At 53.9% G+C, this 20,224-nt stretch overlaps 2 protein-coding genes across 2 annotated transcripts; both read left to right on the top strand.

Annotated features, from left to right (window-relative positions):
- Positions 1-7,332: 7,332 nt before the first annotated feature.
- Foxc2 (forkhead box C2) lies at positions 7,333-10,049 on the top strand. Its single transcript, XM_052166503.1, has one exon. It carries the CDS (start codon positions 7,798-7,800, stop codon positions 9,280-9,282), a length of 1,485 nt encoding a protein of 494 aa, XP_052022463.1. The 5' UTR covers positions 7,333-7,797; the 3' UTR covers positions 9,283-10,049.
- Positions 10,050-18,959: 8,910 nt separating this feature from the next.
- Foxl1 (forkhead box L1) lies at positions 18,960-19,970 on the top strand. Its single transcript, XM_052166166.1, has one exon. The coding sequence runs from the start codon at positions 18,960-18,962 to the stop codon at positions 19,968-19,970; it is 1,011 nt and encodes a 336-aa protein (XP_052022126.1).
- The last annotated feature ends 254 nt before the right edge of the window (positions 19,971-20,224 follow it).

Raw genomic sequence — 20,224 nt, 5'->3', positions numbered from 1 at the left:
GCACTAGGAACACAGGGTTAGACGTAAAAATAAAGACTGTTTATAAAGGAAAGGCACTCCTGAAATAAAGAGGGTTGTAAGCCCGGGACAGCAGAAACGCAGAAGTGCCTTGCTCATCTCAGGCTTTGTTGGTCTTGCCGGTTTTGGCACCTGGTTCCAGTCTTAGAAGGTGCTTGCGTGCGTGCGTGCTTGCGTGCGTGCGTGCGTTCCCAGTGCAAGAAGTGGAGGTGCCTTAGAGGAGACTAAAGCTGCTCCCTGTTTGCTTGTAGTCAACACACCATGCATTTGGAGCCTCTGACTGGGCTAAGGATGGATAAGTCTGAGGAAGCCACCCAGCCCCACGCTCCCCGGCCTCTGATTGGAGGCAGGAAGCTACTGTCAATTTTGCAGCTTGCCTTTCTTTGCACCTTGAAAAGACAAGGCTTTCCTGAACTGCTCCCTTCATGACTTCTCCCATTGGTCAGAGTCTTTTAGCACTCTGTCCTTCCTGCCCTCTAATCATCAAAATGATTGGTGCACTTTTTTTTTTTTTTTTTTTTTTTTTTTTTTTTTTTTTTTGGAGACAGGGTCTGGCTATGCAGCACTGGCTGGCCTACAACTCATCATGTAGACCAGGCTGGTCTTGAAATCACAGACCCACTTGTCTCTTTCTCCCAAGGGCTGGGAGTAAAGCTGTCAACCACCACGCCTGGCTAATGTCTGCTTTTCTGCCCCACCCCATCCCCATCTCTCTCTTCCTCCCTAGTTTCCCCTTTTCTTCTGCCTCTTCCTGTTCCTTTAGTGTTCCTTTAGGTGTTTTGAGACAGGGTTGTGCACCGTCCTGACCATAAACTCACTGTTTACGTCCTGGCTCAGCCTCCCAGGTTCTCAGGTGCTACGATTCCAGCCTGTCGTCACCACACCTTGGCTTGCATGTTCTTCCCTTTTTCTTGGGTGTGAGTCGTGCTTTCTACGCAGAAGGTGTGAGGAAGCTGGTGACACCCTCAAGAGCCACCCAGATTATTTTCTGACCCACCCAGGAATCTTCCTGTCTCCGCTGGATTTCCAGATGCACACTAACACACCCAGATTCTTATTTTTATTCTTTAGCATGGGCACTGCTTGCAAGGCAAGGATTTTATCAACTAAGCCCTTTCTAAATCCAAATGCCTCTGACTGGAGTGCGTGGAGTGGAAGGAACAGCAGTGTCCTGTCTGATGTCCTCTGGTTTCTAGAATTGTTGTTACTGTCAGACTGTCCTCAGAGAAAGGACTAAGACCCGGGCTTCTGACCAGCACCTTTCTGCATGAACACCGGGCTTCTGCCCCAGTCTCCCGAAGCCCTCACTTAGATTAAACATGTTTCCCTGGAATCAAAGAGAACAGCTCTCCAGCAAGTTTTAACAATCATCTATTTATTTATTTTGGATTATAAGGCCAGACCTCATAGCCCATGTTGGAAGGACAGAGCTGACTTCTGACTCCTGGAAGCTGTCCTATGACCTCAGCACAGTCAACCTGGTACATGCCCCCTCCTCCAGACATATAAATGCAAAACATTTTTTAATTAAAAAACGAAGTAATCCTAACAGCATGGAGTCTAGCCTGCCCTGATGTCCTCTCCTTCTGCTGTGTGTGGCCTGGCCGCAAATCCAAGCAGATCCCACCACACTGACTGGAGTAGCTGAAAAAAATAAAATAAAAAGGAACAGGGTAAGGGGTGTGTATGTGCGGAGGGGGAGGGAGGCAGGTGGTCCTCAGTGGAGGATTCAGAGAAGCTGGCTAGAGAGCCAGGACTGGCGTGTGCTGGACAGCAGATTCAGCAGGGGCCATGACAGGCTGGAGTCCTGACTGAAGCAAGGTGAGGGTGACCCTGGCTTTGTCACGCCTAACGGTAAAGCAGAAGTCACCACCCAGGCGGTGGCTTGGTCCCTAAGGGTCCGCTCTGCCCCTGCTCTACCCAGTCCCTGAGTATCTGATTGCCCCAGGATCCATCTTGTGGCCGCTTTGAGTCACCAGTCCCAATTGGGGAGTTTGAATATGACATCCTCAGAGCGGGGAATCCTCAATCTAGCGGCTTCTGGGAGCTTTGAATCCCAGATCCAGTGTCTACCTGGGCACCTTTTCTCTTTTCTGACTTTACAGTCAGGGTATGCAGGCTTCCACAGAAGCCCATTAACCCTGAGGGTGAGTCGCAGGGGTTCCCAACATCACAGGTATGCATGGCCCAACTCTTAAGAAAAATCCCAGAACAGTGGGAGAGGGGACACTAGGAGGTTCTTAACATTCTCACTCATTGACTGAGGTGGAAAGACCTTTACTCTCTGTCTTATTTCTGTTCTATTTTTAGAGTCATAATGATATTTTTATTTTGAAATTTTCCTAACTTACAGAAAAATCATAGGGCTGCTACAACAGAGGCCCTAAGTTCGAAAGCCCCCATTTTGTTACATTTTGTTACATTTATGAGGCTCCCCTTCCTACTCCTGTCGGCTGTGATACTTAGTGTCGACTGTCAGACTCTAGGCTCACTTGGGAGAGGGGACTGTGAGCTTCTGTGTGTGGATTATCCTGGAGGCATTAACTGGGGGTGGGGGTGGGAATCCAACACTGGGGGCATCACATTCCCTGACTGGGGTCCTGGACTGTGTGAAACAGAGCAGAGCTGAACACCAGCACCCAATCTGTAGCCCTGGTTCCCTTCACTGTGGCTACAGTGTGCAGCTCCTGTCCTGTCTCTGTACCCCTCCTTCCACACTGCCACTGCCACCGTGGCTGAAAATTCAGAAAATCTGAGCTGAAATTTCCTTTGTCAGATTATTTATCACAGGCTGGAAAGCAGGCTATAATCCCACCCATCATTAGTCAAGTACTTGCTTTCCCCTCCCCCTTCCTCCCCTCCCGCTCTCCTCCCTCCTCCCCTCCCTCCTCCCCTCCCTCCCCTCCCTCCTCTCCCTCCTCTCTGCAGCTTCCTCCCTTTCCTCCCCAGTTCCTTCTCTCCTCCCTCCCTCCCTTCCTCTATCCCCGGATTCTTCCTCAGTGCTGGGATAGAAATCAGGGCCCACGTGCCTGGCAATTGCTCTACTCCATGGAACAACCCCTTTCAAATATTTTAAAGGTTGTGGAGACCTTGACATCTGCCCTAAATATTTTGACATGTGCTGTCTCACTCAGGAATCTTATAACCTGGGGAAGTCGGCTGTCCAGAGCACACTCAGGATTCCGGTCCCCTCAGAATATACATCAAATAAATAAATATATAGATGGATGGATGGATAGATAGATAAATGGTATAAAATAAAAAAATTTAAAAATGTAGCTCTGAGGTGAGGCCGTGGTGTTGCAACGCCTTTAGTCCCAGCACTAAGGAGGCAGAGGCAGGCAGATCTCTAAGTTTGAGACCAGCCTGGTCTACAGAGAGTTCTGGGACAGCCAGGATCACACAGACAGAGAAAAAAGTCGTCTCAACCAATCAACCAATAGCAGCTCTGATGCTGGGGTCGGGGTGGGGTACTCATTTATACCCAGCACTCAGCAAACAAAACCAGATGTATCTCCATGAGTTCGAGATCAGCCTGGTCTATAGAGTGAGACCTTGTCTCCAAAGGAAGGAGGTTTCTCTGCCCATGTCTAACCCATGGGTCAGTTTCCAAGAAGTCTTTGGGAACCGGGGACTCTTCTGCTATCTGTTTACTAAAACTGCAGGCATCTCCTGAGTCCAAAGGATACTGAAAAGAGAACTGAGAACAAAATCTGCTTCTAGGTTGTCTGGCTTGGTTGGTCCAGGCTGAGCCTGGGAGGCAGAAGTCTCCAGACCTGGTCTTTCATCACACTCTCTGCTCCACTTCCCGGCTTCCCCCACAACACACCTCCTGCAAGCAGAGGCCAATTTGTTCAACAACCCAGCCTTCTAGCCAGCCACAGGAAGAGCCTCCTTGCTTCTCTGGAAACTTCCACAAGTCTCAAAGATGTTTCTGTCTCTCAGTCTCAACATATGGCAAAGCTTCAGTGAAGGAGACCCCTGCCAGTGGGGTCGCCGTCCTGGACCCCAGATTAGGTACAAACCACACCCATACACCTGTTTTCACAAAATAATCCTTTAATGGGCGGAGAGGAAAGGTTAACGTGAGCCGCTTTCTGACTCAGGGGGAGAAACAACAGTCAATGGCCTTGCAGGTGTAATTTTTAAAAAAGATAAAAAAAAAAAAAATAAAGGAGAGGTCTGTGTTAGAACGGGCTAGGATGGTGGGGTATGTTTTGACTGGGCATGTTAATTAGGTGAAGTAACCTGGACTTCTGATTGCAGGCCTTCAATACTTGGACCTTGGTAGTTAGCCTCAGGAGGAGGAAGTGGCCAAAAAAGAGCTAGCTTTAGGAATGTAATCTAACGATTTTTAGCGGGGGGGGGGGGGGGGGGGGGAGGGATGATAGAGATAGGTAAGGCTTTCCAGAGCCATGTTTGCCACGCTCGAGCTCAGAGTCCCTTCATTCGGAAAATGGCTTTTTGTAAACCAAGCACCAGGCACAGTTAGTTGGCTTACCTTCTTTCTGGGTTTCTCTTGTAGTGCAAAGCGTCGTGGCGTCCACCAGGTGTCAGCACCTTCATTAGAACCAAACCTGTCTGGCTTTTCCTCGCTTCTCCCTGCAGCCTTTTCCGTTGTAGTTCCACAACTGGCCCCAAGATGGCACCATCACCCGCGGAGTATTCGCCAGGCGCCTCCAGGTGATGAAGCCGCGGCGCCTGCCGAGGAAGAAGGGCCACGGGAAGCGGGGGAGGCACCTCCCTGCCCTTTTCATCGCTTATTATTTGACAAACACACAGGGCTCTCTGGGGTCTGATTTGCCTTCGACTCGTTGACAACAAGACAAGGAAGAGAAGGAACAGGCAATAAGCAAGAATGTAGCAAGTCTTAGAGAGCCGAAGCTTCTGCAGGCTGCAGGAGCCGGACCTGGGACCTGCTTCCTGGTTCCTGTCAAGTCCAGGTGTGTGTGCAAAGTGTTGTTTTAGAAACCGGAACAAACATCTCTCTCAGCGCTTCACAGAAGCGAGAAGCCCAGGTCCAGAGCGAAGGAACATCCCCACAACCGAGCCTCCCCGGGAGACCCCACCCTTTCTTTTGGAGAGGGGGCGTGAGTCGATTTATCTCAGAATGAAACCAAAGTTCTTTTAAGAAGACACTGGTTTAAATCATACGCAGGCAAAAAGCGGCCTTTGGCAATTTGGATTTCATAGTCTGAGGCGTTCGGTTTCTGTCCCGTGCTTTGATAAAGCTGTTTAACACTGGGACACAGACACAGACACAGACACAGACACAGACACACACACACCCCTCATAAAAGCAGAATAAATTGTGCCCCTGCAGGAAGCCCATGGATGGGGGGGGGGGTGTTTCTTGATCTGTGAGTGAAATTTTCAGCAACATCGTGAGAAAAATTCAACACTACTTTCATAAGGGGCAGGACGTTTTCTGTCACAGTCATTAAAAAAAAAGGTGAACTCAAATGCACTAGGGGCATTGGAACAATAACTCTTAGTGGGGCCCAGGGAGTAGAGAAGGCTTCACCCCCCCCCCCGCCCAGATCTGCACCAGACCTGCACCCGGGAAGCCTTATTTTGCTGCTTAAAGCCGGGAAGGAGTTAGTCAAAAGAGAATCCAGAACAGCCACAAAAATGTGTTCCCCGAGATCCTCCATCCAGGTCAGGGGCCCATGCGGCTCTCTCCTGTAAATTCTGGTTATCAAGTCAAAGGTAACACACAGACTTATTTTGCTGTTTCGATAAGCCAAGCAATGCCACTAAAGTCTCCTCACTAACGTCTCATCAGAGCAGAAAAAGTGAGTTCTAATCTCTCACTGCCCTTGCCGAAGAAAATCTAACGGGGGGGGGGGGGCGGGGGGAACGGTAGAGGGGAGTTGGAGAAGAAGAAAGACTGAAACAAATGTTCTATCTGTCGCCTTCTTCCCTACCCAACTGGACCAACAACTTCCAGAAGGTTCTGCGAGGCATGGAGCCATTCCGCATGTCCCAGCGCTTCCGAGGAAGCGGACGAACAGGGATCCGATGACGACTAGAGGTGTTGAAGGAATAAATAACCGATTCACAAATAAACAAACTGTTCCCGGGATTCCTAGAGGGAAGGAGCATGCTTGAAGGTCGGGGAAACTCGGAGTCGCTGTGCCTCAAGGCTGGCAACTGAAAAAAAAAAAATCCTTCAGTTACCAGGCCCTCTAAGGAGCACTTGGTTCTCAGTTCACCTTATCAACACTCAGTAAAACAAACAACCAGAAATACAGTCAATTTACAGGATCCCAAAGACGCTGGCCGCGCAGCGGGATCTGCGCTGGGCCCAGCGCGGGCTAGGGAAGCGGGTCTGAGGCTACACAGTGCCGCGCTCCTTTGCGTCTCCAGTGGCGAAGCCGGGGAGGGAGAGCAGGCCTGGGGCTCCCCACGCCGAACGGGGACACCAGCTCCCGGGGGTGGGGTGGTGGCTGCCTTGTCTTAACCTTCAGGCAGCGTTTTCATAGTTGGGGAGAAGGGAGAGAGGCCAGGATGGGTGGCACGGGAGGCTAGTCCTGTCTATGCGGGAGAGGAGACCTGGAAAGCAGCCTCTGGGTTCACGCGCTTCCCCGAACCCCACGAAATGGGCTGGAGGAGGCAGATCGATCACCTAAGCCGCAGCGAAGACAGTGGATCAATTGTTCCTTAGCTGTTACCTTCCCGGCATGGCTTTCCCATCAATCCTTCCTTCCCAGCCCGACCCCATCGTGAAGGCGAGAGGAACCGAATTCTACAACCCGGCCTTCTTTGTGGGCTCTTCCTCAACACTCCGACCTGGAAGCGTCCTGTGGGTTATTCACCACTGCGTCCGACAGGCCCTACACTCTCAGTCCGTTCGCTCTGAACCCATTACAGCTAGGCCCCAATAATTAAGAAATCTAATTATTCGCCTCTTCACCCATTAATAAGAAAAAAATCTCCAGGCTCTTTCCTACTTACAAGGTCGTGGGGGCAGATCTCTGTCCAACTTCATCAATTCGATTTTATATTTCAAACTAAACCTCTTTTTTATTTTGCAAAGGAACGGGTTTTTAATGTTTTGCTCTGGACACGTGGTCTCGTTAAACAAAATGTGATAATAAAATAAAATTTAATAAGATGTAACTCATTTTTAAAAGTCTTCAAGTTAACTTGAGCAGGGTTGGGGGGGAGCAATCTGGCTAGGAGCAGCTGGGTCTTAAAGCCGAAGGATTCAGGCGCTCCTCGTTCTGATTGGTGCCATCCTTCTCGCAGTTGCCAGCTGATTGGTGAAAACTTCCTGGAGGGGGCGCGGCCTGAAGAAAGTAAAAACTCGCTTTGAGCCAGAAGACTTTTGAAACTTTTCCCAATCCCTAAAAGGGACTTTGCTTCTTTTTCCGGGCTCGGCCGCGCAGCCTCTCCGGACCTCGGCTCGCTGACGCTGCGGGCTGCCGTTCTCCTGGCGGGGCCCCCGAGAGCCGCTGTCTCCCTTTCTACCTCTCTGAAGGGCTGGTCTCGCTCCGCGGTTGCGCGTGGCGTCTGTGCCTCCAGCTCAGGGCTGCCACCCGCCGAGCCGAGAGTGTGCGGCCAGCGGGGCCGCCCGGGGTGCACCCTCCAGGATGCTGATCCGCCCGGTCGGCTGAACCCGAGCGCCGGCGTCTTCCGCGCGTGGCCCGCGAGGCTGCCCCGAACCGGGCTGTCCGCATCGCTCCGTCCCTTCCTGCTCTCCTGCTCCGGGCCTCGCTCGCCGCGGGCCGCAGTCGGTGCGCGCAGGCGGCGGCGGCTGGGCGGCTGGGACGCAGCATGCAGGCGCGTTACTCGGTGTCCGACCCCAACGCCCTGGGAGTGGTACCCTACTTGAGCGAGCAAAACTACTACCGGGCGGCGGGCAGCTACGGAGGCATGGCCAGCCCCATGGGCGTCTACTCCGGCCACCCGGAGCAGTACGGCGCCGGCATGGGCCGCTCCTACGCGCCCTACCACCACCAGCCCGCGGCGCCCAAGGACCTGGTGAAGCCGCCCTACAGCTACATCGCGCTCATCACCATGGCGATCCAGAACGCGCCCGAGAAGAAGATCACCCTGAATGGCATCTACCAGTTCATCATGGACCGTTTCCCCTTCTACCGCGAGAACAAGCAGGGCTGGCAGAACAGCATCCGCCACAACCTGTCGCTCAACGAGTGCTTCGTGAAGGTGCCGCGCGACGACAAGAAGCCGGGCAAGGGCAGCTACTGGACGCTCGACCCAGACTCTTACAACATGTTCGAGAACGGCAGCTTCTTGCGGCGTCGGCGGCGCTTCAAGAAGAAGGACGTGCCCAAAGACAAGGAGGAGCGGGCCCACCTCAAGGAGCCGCCCCCGGCCGCTGCCAAGGGCGCCCCGACAGGGACCCCGGTAGCTGACGGGCCCAAGGAGACCGAGAAGAAAGTGGTGGTCAAGAGCGAGGCGGCGTCACCCGCGCTGCCCGTCATCACCAAGGTGGAGACGCTGAGCCCGGAGGGCGCGCTGCAGGCCAGTCCCCGCAGCGCAGCCTCCACGCCCGCAGGCTCCCCAGACGGCTCGCTGCCGGAGCACCACGCCGCGGCACCCAACGGGCTGCCCGGCTTCAGCGTGGAGACCATCATGACGCTGCGCACGTCGCCTCCGGGCGGCGATCTGAGCCCAGCGGCCGCGCGCGCCGGCCTGGTGGTGCCGCCGCTGGCGCTGCCATACGCCGCAGCGCCACCCGCCGCTTACGCGCAGCCGTGCGCGCAGGGCCTGGAGGCTGCGGGCTCCGCGGGCTACCAGTGCAGCATGCGGGCTATGAGCCTGTACACCGGGGCCGAGCGGCCCGCGCACGTGTGCGTTCCACCCGCGCTGGACGAGGCTCTGTCGGACCACCCGAGCGGCCCCGGCTCCCCGCTCGGCGCCCTCAACCTCGCAGCGGGTCAGGAGGGCGCACTGGGGGCCTCCGGTCACCACCACCAGCACCACGGCCACCTCCATCCGCAGGCGCCACCGCCCGCCCCGCAGCCCCCTCCCGCGCCGCAGCCTGCCACCCAGGCCACCTCCTGGTATCTGAACCACGGCGGGGACCTGAGCCACCTCCCCGGCCACACGTTCGCGACCCAACAGCAAACTTTCCCCAATGTCCGGGAGATGTTCAACTCGCACCGGCTAGGACTGGACAACTCGACCCTCGGAGAGTCCCAGGTGAGCAATGCGAGCTGTCAGCTGCCCTACAGAGCTACGCCGTCCCTCTACCGCCATGCAGCCCCATACTCCTACGACTGCACCAAATATTGAGGCGTCCAGTCCGCTCCAGCCCCAGGCCCGCACCGGCTTCGCCTCCCCCATGGGACCTTCTTCGACGGAGCCGCAGAAAGCGACGGAACTCGCCCCTCTCAGACCCGGGAGCCGAGAGCTCCGTGCAACTCGCAGGTAATTGAACCGCAGCTCAGTTTGAGATCCCAGCGAGTCCCTCTAAGGGGGATGCAGCCCAGCAAAACGAAATACCGATTTTTATTTTTTAATCCCCTTACCCTTCCCGGATGCTGCGCCTGCTCCCCTGGGGCTTTACAGGTTAGCTTATGGACCAAACCCTCCAGGGACCGCTAATGACTTCTGTGGAGACTCTCCACGGGCGCAAGAGGTCTCTCCGGATAAGGTGCCTTCTGTAAAGTGCGGATTTGTAACCAGGTTATTTTGTTGTTGCCCAGAGCCTTTAATATAATATTTAAAGTTGTGTCCACTGGATAAGGTTTCATCTTGCCCAACCGTTACAGCCAAATTGAATTCAAGAAACCTGTGTGGGTCTTTTCTCCCCACATTACCATGATATAGTAGTTTTTGTTCCCAGCTGTAGGTCTTTTACAAAACAAGAAAATAATTTATTTTTTTTTTGTTGTTGTTGGATAACGAAATTAAGTATCGGATACTTTTAATTTAGGAAGTGCATGGCTTTGTACAGTAGACGCCATCTGGAGTATTCCTAAAACACACAAAAAGACTTTAAAATTTCAACCTTCATCTGTGTTTGTCTTATGTGATCTCAGCGTTGTATTTACCTTAAAATAAACCCATGTTGTTTTTCTGCCCAAAGGTCGGACAGTGTCTTTGTGTTCTTGAATTTTAGAAGGGAAGCTGTAGTAAACACAGTTGTGATTATTTTTATGGTGCAGGTGGCCTGGTACTTACTTATACAGGCCTGGATGCATATACAGGTCACAGGACGACGGAGTTCATGGTTAGTAGTAAAAAGGACTCTTGATTTGTTGAAATATCCCATCCTGAGATTTGTTTTCTGCTCTCAAGGCAATCTGAGAAACTGTTCTCTCTCCACACATGGACAGGGTTGCCCTCGGCAACGAGCAGGCCTGTTAAGGAAATGCTTTGCGGGGCACAGAAAACGTGCCAATTGTCAAAACAAAATGTTGTCACTCTTTCTCAGTGTCCAGCTGTCCTCTGTGTAGGGGAGAAACAGAGAAAAGACAAAGGGTCTGCAGCTCGCCAGCTTGCTAACTGGTAGCGGGAGCCTGGGCGAGTCCTAGGTTCCCTCTATTTCCTTAGACGCGGACTTCTTGCCCCTGTTGGGGTTTTAGGCTGACGAGCAAGCAAAGAGGGTTGTTCTCTGGTACTTAACCACTGGCGTTGGGATCCGATTAGAAGTGAATTTCAGTCTGATTTATTTCTCAATTTGGGCTTTAAATATTTACCCCAGTGTGGCGGAAAAAGAAGCCCTTGTGCCCCTCAAAAGCATGGTATTTTAGGGCTGAAATGGCTTTGGTTTTCAGCATGTTAAATAACGGAGATTATTTTTCTTTTTTGATTCTGATATCTCCTTTCGAAAAGAAGAAAAGAAAAGAAAAAAGGAAGGAAAAAAGGAAGGAAAATAGATCTGGGACAAACCTTGTATGGGGGGCGGTGGGGATGTGTTTCTTACCTATCTGCTGCCTGAAAGGCACAACTTCATGGCAGGCTTGTATGTTGGGCTTCGGGCATATCACCGATTCCCACACCAGTTGGTAACCTGTACTGTGCTCATGGAAGTTCTTTCTGAACAGAACATGTAGACCAGGAGTAGGCGGGGTGGGGTAGGGGGACTGTGGGGTAGGGGTCATCTGCTTAGCTCAGTGGTGGCCACTGTAACACGTATATCGTGTCACTGTTAAAACTGCAAGTTTTCTATCTGTGCTGTTTTGAAACAGAATTAGGGGAGGTTTAAATCCCGATAATGCTCCCTGTGTATGTAAGGCAATCTTTCAACCTACAAATGCCAGAACATGGCCCACGCTTCATTATCTTCCATAAAGTAGGGAGACTGAGAACTGGACTGGGGTGCCGTGGAGGGGGGCAGGCCAGATATGCCTTGATTCCTGAGCAGAGCAGATCGCTTAGGAAGGGGTCTGGAGACCTCTGGTCCCTCTCAACCCTGGTTTCATTTTGCACGGCTCTCTTCAAGCCTCTTGCCCCAGGAGAAGTGAGTTGCATCCAAGCCAGCTGGCTCTCTCCTTTCCAGATGTTTTAGGGGCCTCCCTGAAAGCTTGCCCTCAACTTAAGGTTCAGAACTCCGGGTGCTCTTGGGAGTGACCCAGGGAAAGGAGGTTGTGTGTGGGTGGGAGCTTTTTAAAGAGGACCATTCTGGAGTAGGTAGCCAGAGGGAAGCCCCTGGAGCAGACCATACCCATGATCTTGCCTCGCCTTGGAACTCAGGTTGCTGGTGTAGGCGTTTCCAAGGCCTCCCGGAGCAGAGAAGCTTCTTGAACAATCCGCCCCGGGAAGAGCTGGTCTAGGGTGTTGCTTCCTCAGGGGGCAGTCGAGGAGGGGAAGAATAGCTCCCAGCAAGGTCAGATTCCTAAGGTTTGTGCTGAGCTCACAAGCTAGCAGCTGCTTGGCCCAGCCTTAGGACTGGGGGCTTCATCTCCATTCTAGATAAACCCAGAATCCACCACCCCTGCCCCTGGCAATATTTCCAGCAGCAAGGAGGCATGGTGGGGCCACAATATCGGTGTCGTACGTAACAGCTGCTATTAAATGCTGGATAGTTTTTGGACTATCTTCTATGGGGACACAGGTTGTTCTTGGCTCCTACGCGGGTCTATCTTAGGTTGCTCTGTCACTGGTAAGTCCAGTCCAGGGCATTCTAGGAAAGGGATAAGGAGTTCCCGAGATGGAAGTCCTGAAGTGTCTACCCCAGGCCGATCCAACTCTCTGCCAGAGTGATTATGCTCTTCACACAAACACAGCCTTGTCTGATAATCAGGACCTCAAGAAGCCGTGCGGTGCGGCTGGGCAAAGATAAAAACGAAAGCAAATCCAGAGACACTGGCGGAAACCTTCCTGTGGGTCTATCCCAAGTACCGGCGGCTGGCTTTAACCAGGTGCACAGAACGAATACCAACCAGTTTCTCGACGACAGATCCAGGTCTTTGGAGAGCACCTAACGCTCCCGACTCAGGCTGGAAGGAGTGTTGTTCCATCGTTGTCTTCTTAGGCTGAAGTTTTCAGGAAGTACCTGCCAGCCCTGCCTGGACCCCTCCCCAAACCAGCTTGGGTCAGCAGCCACAGCCCTCACCCACTGGCTCAGGTGGCAAATGAAGAAATTAAGGATGACTTTGTTCCAGGATTCATCTAATTGGGAATTCAACTCCTACACCTTAAAGCACGAACCCCTGTCACCTGGGCGTCACCATCGACCCTAAGATTCACCCGTTCATTATTCTTCCCTCTCCCTTACTGAGGTAAATGAAGGTCAAAGTTTAGAAGGAGTTGAAAAAGAAGGGTCTCTCTGGGAGATACCAGTGCTTGCCTCCCAACCCTTCAGGGTCCTCTCTCCTGTGGCCCTCCTGCCTGGATCTGGGAAAGACTGGTCAACACTGAGCCCGCCAAAAGAGGTCTGTCGGCTGCTGTCTCCTCCTTCAGCCTTTTTCTGGCTCCCAAATCCAAAGGTGGAGTGGGGTTGGGGCGGGGGTGGGAATCTCCAACGTTGTTGCAAACCAAAACAGACAAGTATGAATAAAAATACTTAGAAAATGCCTCACAACCCGTACAAGTTCCAGGGTCTTAAGAAGGCACCTGGATCTCCCAGCCTGCAGGGCTCCCCAAAACTGCCCCATACTGCTGTGCCACCTGCCACCGAACACTCCCACCGACTTCTGTCGCCTGAAGATGGGTCAGCGGTCAGTGGGTGGCTCAATTTGAAAGGGAGACATCTAGAGTTTGATTTCCAATTCAGGTGGGGTGGCGGACTGGGTCAGAACCACAGAGTGCCCCCCCCCCCCCCCCGACCCCCAGGCAACCAGCCCTGAATATTTGGAATGCTTTCCCAAACTTTGAGAAGCATTCCCTGCCCGCCCGCCTTCCTCTCCTGCCCTCCACTGCCAAGGCCTTTGAAATGTTTGCTTTTTTGAGACAGGCACGCAAAGCAGCGGGCAGCGCGCTTCCAGAGTATTAGGGGACGGGCGGCCTTCACAGGGGACAGTGTCTGGGAAGACGCAGTACACCTTTGACTTACGTCAGCCTTCCTTTCAACACCCCTGTGCAAAGACGCTGTGGGTATTTGTTCTACTGCAGAGCCTTGTGTGTGTGGGGGGGGGGCGGGGCTGTTTGTCTTTCTATGTGTTCAAATTCATGTACAGAGCCGGGAGGGGCAGTAACAGAGGTGCAGACATGGAGGTGCAAAGAGGTAGAGCCCTGTAGCGGGACGTTTTGACCTGCCCTGTTCTGTCACAGAAGTATGGCCTTGCGTGTTCCGCCCCCCCCCCCACACACACACACAGACACCTCAGCCTCTGGCCACTGCTGCTGAGGAGGCTGGATGGCCCTCTGACAGCCTCGGCCTTCCAGCCCAGAGTGCCTGGCTATTCCCCAGGCACTCGGAGTCCGTCTGCAGCAACATTCCAGGCCCAATACACCGCCTGCCTAACTTCATCCCATCCCCTTACAGTTTGGGGCCATTTTCTTAGGTGGTATTTCTTAGGACTGTGAATTAGTGTTGTAATTGGGGTGGGGGTGGGGGCGGTTCCAACTCTAACTTTTGTCTCGGAAGGGATGTCATCTATCGATCTGGATGGCTTTGGGTGGGGTAGTGGGCGTGCCCGGGGCCTCTTTGGGAACCTTCCCGTCCTTACTGGGAACAAGGTACTCTATAAATAAATACACATTTGGAAAACCCTGCTCTGCTCTCTGGGCCCCAGGTACCATCTACTGACCAGACCCAGCCTCTCTTCTAAAGGCTCCACTCCCGAATACACACCGTGGGGAGCGGGCAGATCCCCTTTCTCTCCAAAGGGGGAGGGAGAAAAGCAGAAAGCCTTCCAGGTTTGTAAGCAAGGATTTAAGGGTGCGCTGAGGCTCCCAGCACCAGAGTTGGCTGAGAACTTCTCCCATTCCTTCCCTTTCTGCTCTTCCGCACCCTCCCGAAGGTTCACAGTTTCCACAGCTGGGGAGTTCTCTGTGGCTTAGCCTCAGTTTCATGCTCTGTGGAATGGGTGGATTCTTTAGGCTGGGAGGGCTAGGGAGGGATCTTCCCACAGGACTCCCGAGTGCCTCATACAGTGTGGCTGCTGTGATATGATTCTGACCCTGTTTTGGGGACAGGTCTCTGTGGGAGAACTGAGAGAAGTTAGCACACCGAGCCTCAGTTTTTTGGCCTGAAAAATGGGAATAGCGAATGTTTTTCCTTTAATTTTTGTGTGTGTGTGAGTGTGCATGTGCGTGTGTATTACTGGGAATTGAATCCAGAATTTCTCCTGTGCTGGATACGTGTCACATTGATCTCCCTATAACCCCTTTATTTGAAAACTTATTATTATCATTTTTCAATTCTGTCCTTGGAGCTGGAGTTACAGTGCTGTGAGCCCCCCTCCCCCCACATGCATGCTGAGAGCCAGACTCCTTCTTAGCCACCGAGTCATCTCTCCAGCCCCAGCCCCCTCCTTTTTGAGACCCTTCCTTCATGTACCCTAGGTTGACCCCAAACTCACCATGTAGCATAGCGGAGGATGGGCTTTGAACTTCTGAGCCTCCTGCTTCTACCTTAGATGCTAGGATCTCTGGGACTGCTGTGGTAGGCTCACTATGTCTGATTGATGTGGACTTCCTGAATGCTAAGTAAGCATCCTAGCAACCGAGTGATACCCACCCCCCCCCACACACACATCCCTAATTTTGTTTTCTTTTTAAATTTTGAAACAGGGTCTCACTGAGTTGGGCCACTTGCTATGAACTCGCTGTGCAGCCCAGACAGACCTTGACCTTGGCATCATTCTACCTCAGCTTCCTCAGAGGCCGTGGCAAGATGCTCACAGTTTCTTCTCATCTTGTTGTGGTGGTGAAATGACTTAATAGAAACGCCTCACACACTCACACAGCACTCAGTGGTGCTCAGTATGCTTAAGTCATGGTGCGCAGTCCACAGTGCCCGCCCCCACCCCCATACAGGGTTTCTCTGTGTAGACCTGGCTAGCCTCACACTGACTGAGATCAGCCTGCCTCTGCCTGCCCCGTGCTTGGATTGGATGTGCATCACCCGGCTGTAAAATAAGTCTGAAAAAGTTATTAACGCCATAGGTAGGCTACGGACTGCCTGCGTTTGTCTGTGCTCCCTTGAAGAGTGCCAGGAGGGCATAAAGAACGCCATGTGTGTCATTTATTATTAATGTCCCCAAGTACACCCACGGGAAAAAGGAGGTGGCTTCACTTAGCAGGTGCTAACAAATACCCAGGGCCCAGTGAGCCTGTGAACTCCCTAAAGGCGGGAGAGGCTGGCCGGCCCCGCCCCCACATTCGGCTCCGAAATCAGATTCTACAGCTGCTGCTGCCACCACCGCCACCCTGCGTCCTCTAATGGGTTTTAAGTTGTCGGAAAGGTGACTACTTGAGTCCCCTCCCCAACCATAGTCCAGTAGGTGAGATCAGAGGCCCAGTGCTCCTGAATAGAAAAAGATTTGGGGTCGCTGGGAAAAGTACAGCCGGCCCTTCATTTGGACGCCTGCTTCGTTCTGGATATGCCTGGGGGCAGTGGGAGACGATCCTGGCTCCCATGCTGGGTTTTGAGGGGCCCGTCTCCTCCCCATAATCTCTGGGAGGAGAGCACATCCGCTTTGTTCCGGCAGTGGGACTGTAGCTGCCCTCATCCCACGCAGAAATCACTGCCCATTTCTGCTCTCTGGCGTCTGGTCTGGAGAAGCATGGGGTTCTTCTCCTGGGAGGGAGGTGGCTGTCTCCAACTGACTGCTCAGCACAGAGAGGGCTGTGTGGGGGTGGGGTGGGGTGGGGTGGGGTGGAGGTCTGGAAGCTTAAGGAACCTGCTTGGAACCCTTTTCTTCTCTGGGACACCGGACACCTACTCCTCCCAGGCTCCCCCACCCAACCAGGTCGGCGGTCAGAAGACTAAGCTTCCGCACGAGGGCGCATCCGCTCCTAGACGCAGGGACTCCCGTCTTCTGCGTCGCAGTCCCCGGAAAGGCTGGACCGTCCTCTGCGCGAGGGTCGCCCCAGACCAGGCCCTTCTAGGGCTAAGTAAGGCTCAGTGTCACCTGAGAGCCCAAGCTTCAGACTGCGCCTGGAGCCGGACCGGGTGCACCGGCTCCAGCCTCCTGCAAAGGCTGCTAGCTGCAAGCCGTGCGCCTCCAAACTGCTGGTGCAAGTCCGGCGGGAGGTTTCTAAACTTTTCCCCCTTCACGGTCTGTGCCCCGCCCACCTGCCGGGCGTGTCCCCGTCGGCAACCAGCCCACGCCTAAAGTGGGCGGTGTTTATTATTGAGAATCCAGCTCAGATTTGCCTTAGGGTTTGGAAGAGGCGCCCCGACAACGCAGCAGGGCGCGCCTTTCGGACGAGTCGAGGGTGCCGGCTAGACTTGGGGTCTTGGAGAGCTCTGGGATTGGCGGGGACTGCGGAGGTGAGGGAGGGAGTTTTACAGTGACAGCAGCTTGTTTCTTGGTCTGGGTCTGTGAAAGGGAGTGCAGAAGCAAGGGAACCAGTTGCAAAGGTGAGGTTGCTTAGACAGAGGTTGCTGAAAAGCCCAGAATTAAAAGGATATTCTGGGGGAAAGGCCCGGGTTCCGAGAGAAACACACTCCGACCCTTTGGGCACCAATCTCCCCGCCGCCCCCGACGCCTCCAGGACCTAGGCCAGTAGCCCGATCTGCCTGCTGGACTCAAATTAGAGTGTTGAAGTCATAGAGAGAAATGGAATCGGGAAGGTCTCGCTGGACACTCCTACGGGCACGCCTTTCACCAAAATCGGTGTGGTTTTTTGTTTGGTTGGTTTGGTTTTTCCAAGCAGGAGTGACATTTTTTCCTGGTTCCTTGCTGGCCTCTTTGCGGTGGGGGGGAGGGGGGAGAGGATGCTAGGACATTGTAAACGCAAAGGCTATATTCTGGATCCCTCCCTTTGGAGTGGGAAGATCGGTTCTCCACTTCTCCACATTCAGAGGCCATATGAGTGCCAGCCACTGCTCCAAGCCTCAGTGCGCCTTCCCCTTCCGGTGGGTGGCAGAGACTATTTCTTTACCCACTATACCACCAAACAGTCCCCTCTTCTTTGGTAAAGAAGGCGGGGGAAGATAGCTACTAACTCAGATCTTGACACAGTTTCCACTTTCTTTCAAAGAATACTCGCGTGCAGACATCATGAATAGAGACTGGTTGCGCAAGGTTAACCTGCATCCCTACCCCGCTGGAGGGGAGCCACTTGGAGAGATGCCCCTTTTGGAATGAGCATCACTCAGGAGTTTGGATTCAAAGCCTGACGTGGCTAAATGTAAAACGAGTCCGGTGGGGGATGCTTACACCCCTGGGTGGGTGGGTGGGTGGGGGACCAACATGCAGGCTTTACAAATGCTTAATGTAATCACCCGGCAGCTGTGCACACTTGTAAAGCCGTTGTAACCCCCCTCCTTGTTATAAACAGGAAAGTACAGAGAACGGAGCTAAAGACCCACATTCACGAACACCAGCTCCCCGCCAGCTGCCACCCTCCCCCTCTTTATGGCGTGCCTTGCTAGCAACCTTAACCAGACGGAAGGCCCTCGGCTCCTCCCCTCTCCCCACTTTCCAAGGGATGTTATTTTGTATTCTTCATCTGAGGTAGGAACCAGGTACTCTGCCCATCGGAGGCTTTCCAAAGCTGTCTCTGCTTTCTGCTTCCCACTTCCAAAAAGGCAGGCTCCTGAGAACCACTCCTTTGAGTCTCCAGGAGCCCTGTTAGGTGGGGCCTCGGGGACGGTAGTCCCCCAAGAGAGTGCTCATCTCTGTGGAGGGGGTGTGTCTAGACTCTTCCTAGCTCCCCCAAAATGCAGAGAAGGGTGCTGTCTCTCCACTGCCAATTAAGCTTGGGCTAATAAAAGATCTTTTGTGGGAGGATCCCCAAGACTGGATTACAGTATACCCCGTCGCTCCCCCCCCCCCCCCAATCTCCATCCTTCCTTTCTGGCCTAGCAGACCCAGCTTGGGGAGAGCCACCACATCCCTCCACATCCTGCCTCGCTGACTGTGTGCTTATAGCGTCAAGGGGTGGACGTGGTATTTCAAACATCAGATCAGTGCGTTTATATATTGGGTGCCCGGAAATTTTTCCAAATAAACACAGCTTGATTCAACTTGGGTGGGCGGACTTATCAACAGACTAATTCTATAAACAAATGAAGACTAGCCCCGAAACCGATTGGCTGGTATCAAAAAGACACGTGGAGGGGAGAGCTGGGAGATTTTCAGCAATGAAATTTTAATTAATGTGGGTGGGCTGAGAACACAAGGACTGTTTATCATAGACAATTTATTTTCCAGCGCTAAGTCAACACATAATAGCAAACTTACAACAATTATTTAACATTTTTAAAGCCATGAAGAAGGGACAGAGCGCGCAGCGGCTGGGGAGAGCGGCAGATCGCAGGGCAGACGCACGGAGGGCTCCCCAGGAGGGCCCTGGCTCAGGGCAAAGCCCCTAGGACTCCCCGGTGGAGTAGAGAGGCTGCCGTCGCCATGAGCCACCTCTTCAGTCCCCCGCTGGCCGCTCTGGCAGCCTCGCCGCTGCTGTACGTGTACAGCCCCGAGAGGCCCGGGCTGCCCCTGGCCTTCGCCCCTGCGGCTGCATTGGCCGGCCCGGGCCGCGTCGAGCCCCCGCAGAAGCCGCCGTACAGCTACATCGCGCTAATAGCCATGGCGATCCAGGACGCTCCTGAGCAGAGGGTCACACTGAACGGCATCTATCAGTTCATCATGGACCGCTTCCCGTTCTACCACGACAACCGCCAAGGCTGGCAGAACAGCATCCGCCACAACCTGTCGCTCAACGAGTGCTTCGTGAAGGTGCCACGTGAGAAGGGGCGGCCGGGCAAGGGCAGCTATTGGACCCTGGACCCCCGCTGCTTGGACATGTTCGAGAACGGTAATTACCGGCGCAGGAAGAGGAAGCCCAAGCCCGCCGCGGGTTCCCCAGAGGCCAAACGCACCCGGGTCGAGCCGCTGGAGTCCGAGGTGGGCTGCGATGTAGGATCCCCGGATCGTGCCACTGCACGCCCGACACACGCACCGAATCGCTCCCAATCTCCGGCGGTAGGCACCGCGCGGCCGGCGCTCCTTCCCTGGCCGGGCCCTGAGCCCCGGGACCCCGACGCGGACCGCACAGTCCAGGGCGCAGGAGCAGTGGCGAGCGGCCAGCTCGAGCGTCCGGTACATCACCTGGGGTCCCCTCTGCGCCCCGCCCCCAGCGACTCCCCCAAAGGTTCCAAGTCAAAGAGTTTCAGCATCGACAGCATCTTGGCCGTGAGACCAAAGCCAACCTCAGGGGCCGAAGCACCGGGGATCTCTAAGCCCGTGCCTGGCGCGCTGGGCCCCTCTCTGCTGGCCGCCTCCTCCGGCCTACCGCCTCCCTTCAACGCTTCGCTGGTGTTCGACGCGCACGTCCAGGGAGGCTTTTCCCAGCTGGGGATTCCCTTCCTTTCTTATTTTCCTCTGCAGGTTCCCGAGGCCGCGGTGCTTCGCTTCCACTAAGGCGGATTAGCGGCTACTTCCCTACCCCGAAATCCCCCACCTCCTGAGAGCCAATGCCTGTGGGCGAAGGAGGCGCCCGGTCTCTGCCCTGGCAGAGTACCGATGCGGGCCAAATTCGGTGCACTGAGGGAGCCACGTCCATCGGCTTTCTCCAAAGATGACCTAACCAGCCACCGGAAGTTTTGCAAATTTAAAAGACCGGTCCAGTAGAGGACGTGGTTGTCACACAGCGCTCACAATTCATCTCCGGCAGA

Source organism: Apodemus sylvaticus, chromosome 21 (assembly GCF_947179515.1).
Source record: "Apodemus sylvaticus chromosome 21, mApoSyl1.1, whole genome shotgun sequence".
NCBI classification, from domain to species: Eukaryota; Metazoa; Chordata; class Mammalia; order Rodentia; family Muridae; genus Apodemus; species Apodemus sylvaticus.
The sequence above is the reverse complement of the archived record's forward strand: the minus strand, read 5'-3'. Positions and strand labels throughout refer to the sequence as shown.

Bases quoted from the DNA above. Each gene is read 5' to 3' on its own strand.
- Foxc2 (XM_052166503.1), top strand. From the start codon at position 7,798: ATGCAGGCGCGTTACTCGGTGTCCGACCCCAACGCCCTGGGAGTGGTA.
- Foxl1 (XM_052166166.1), top strand. From the start codon at position 18,960: ATGAGCCACCTCTTCAGTCCCCCGCTGGCCGCTCTGGCAGCCTCGCCG.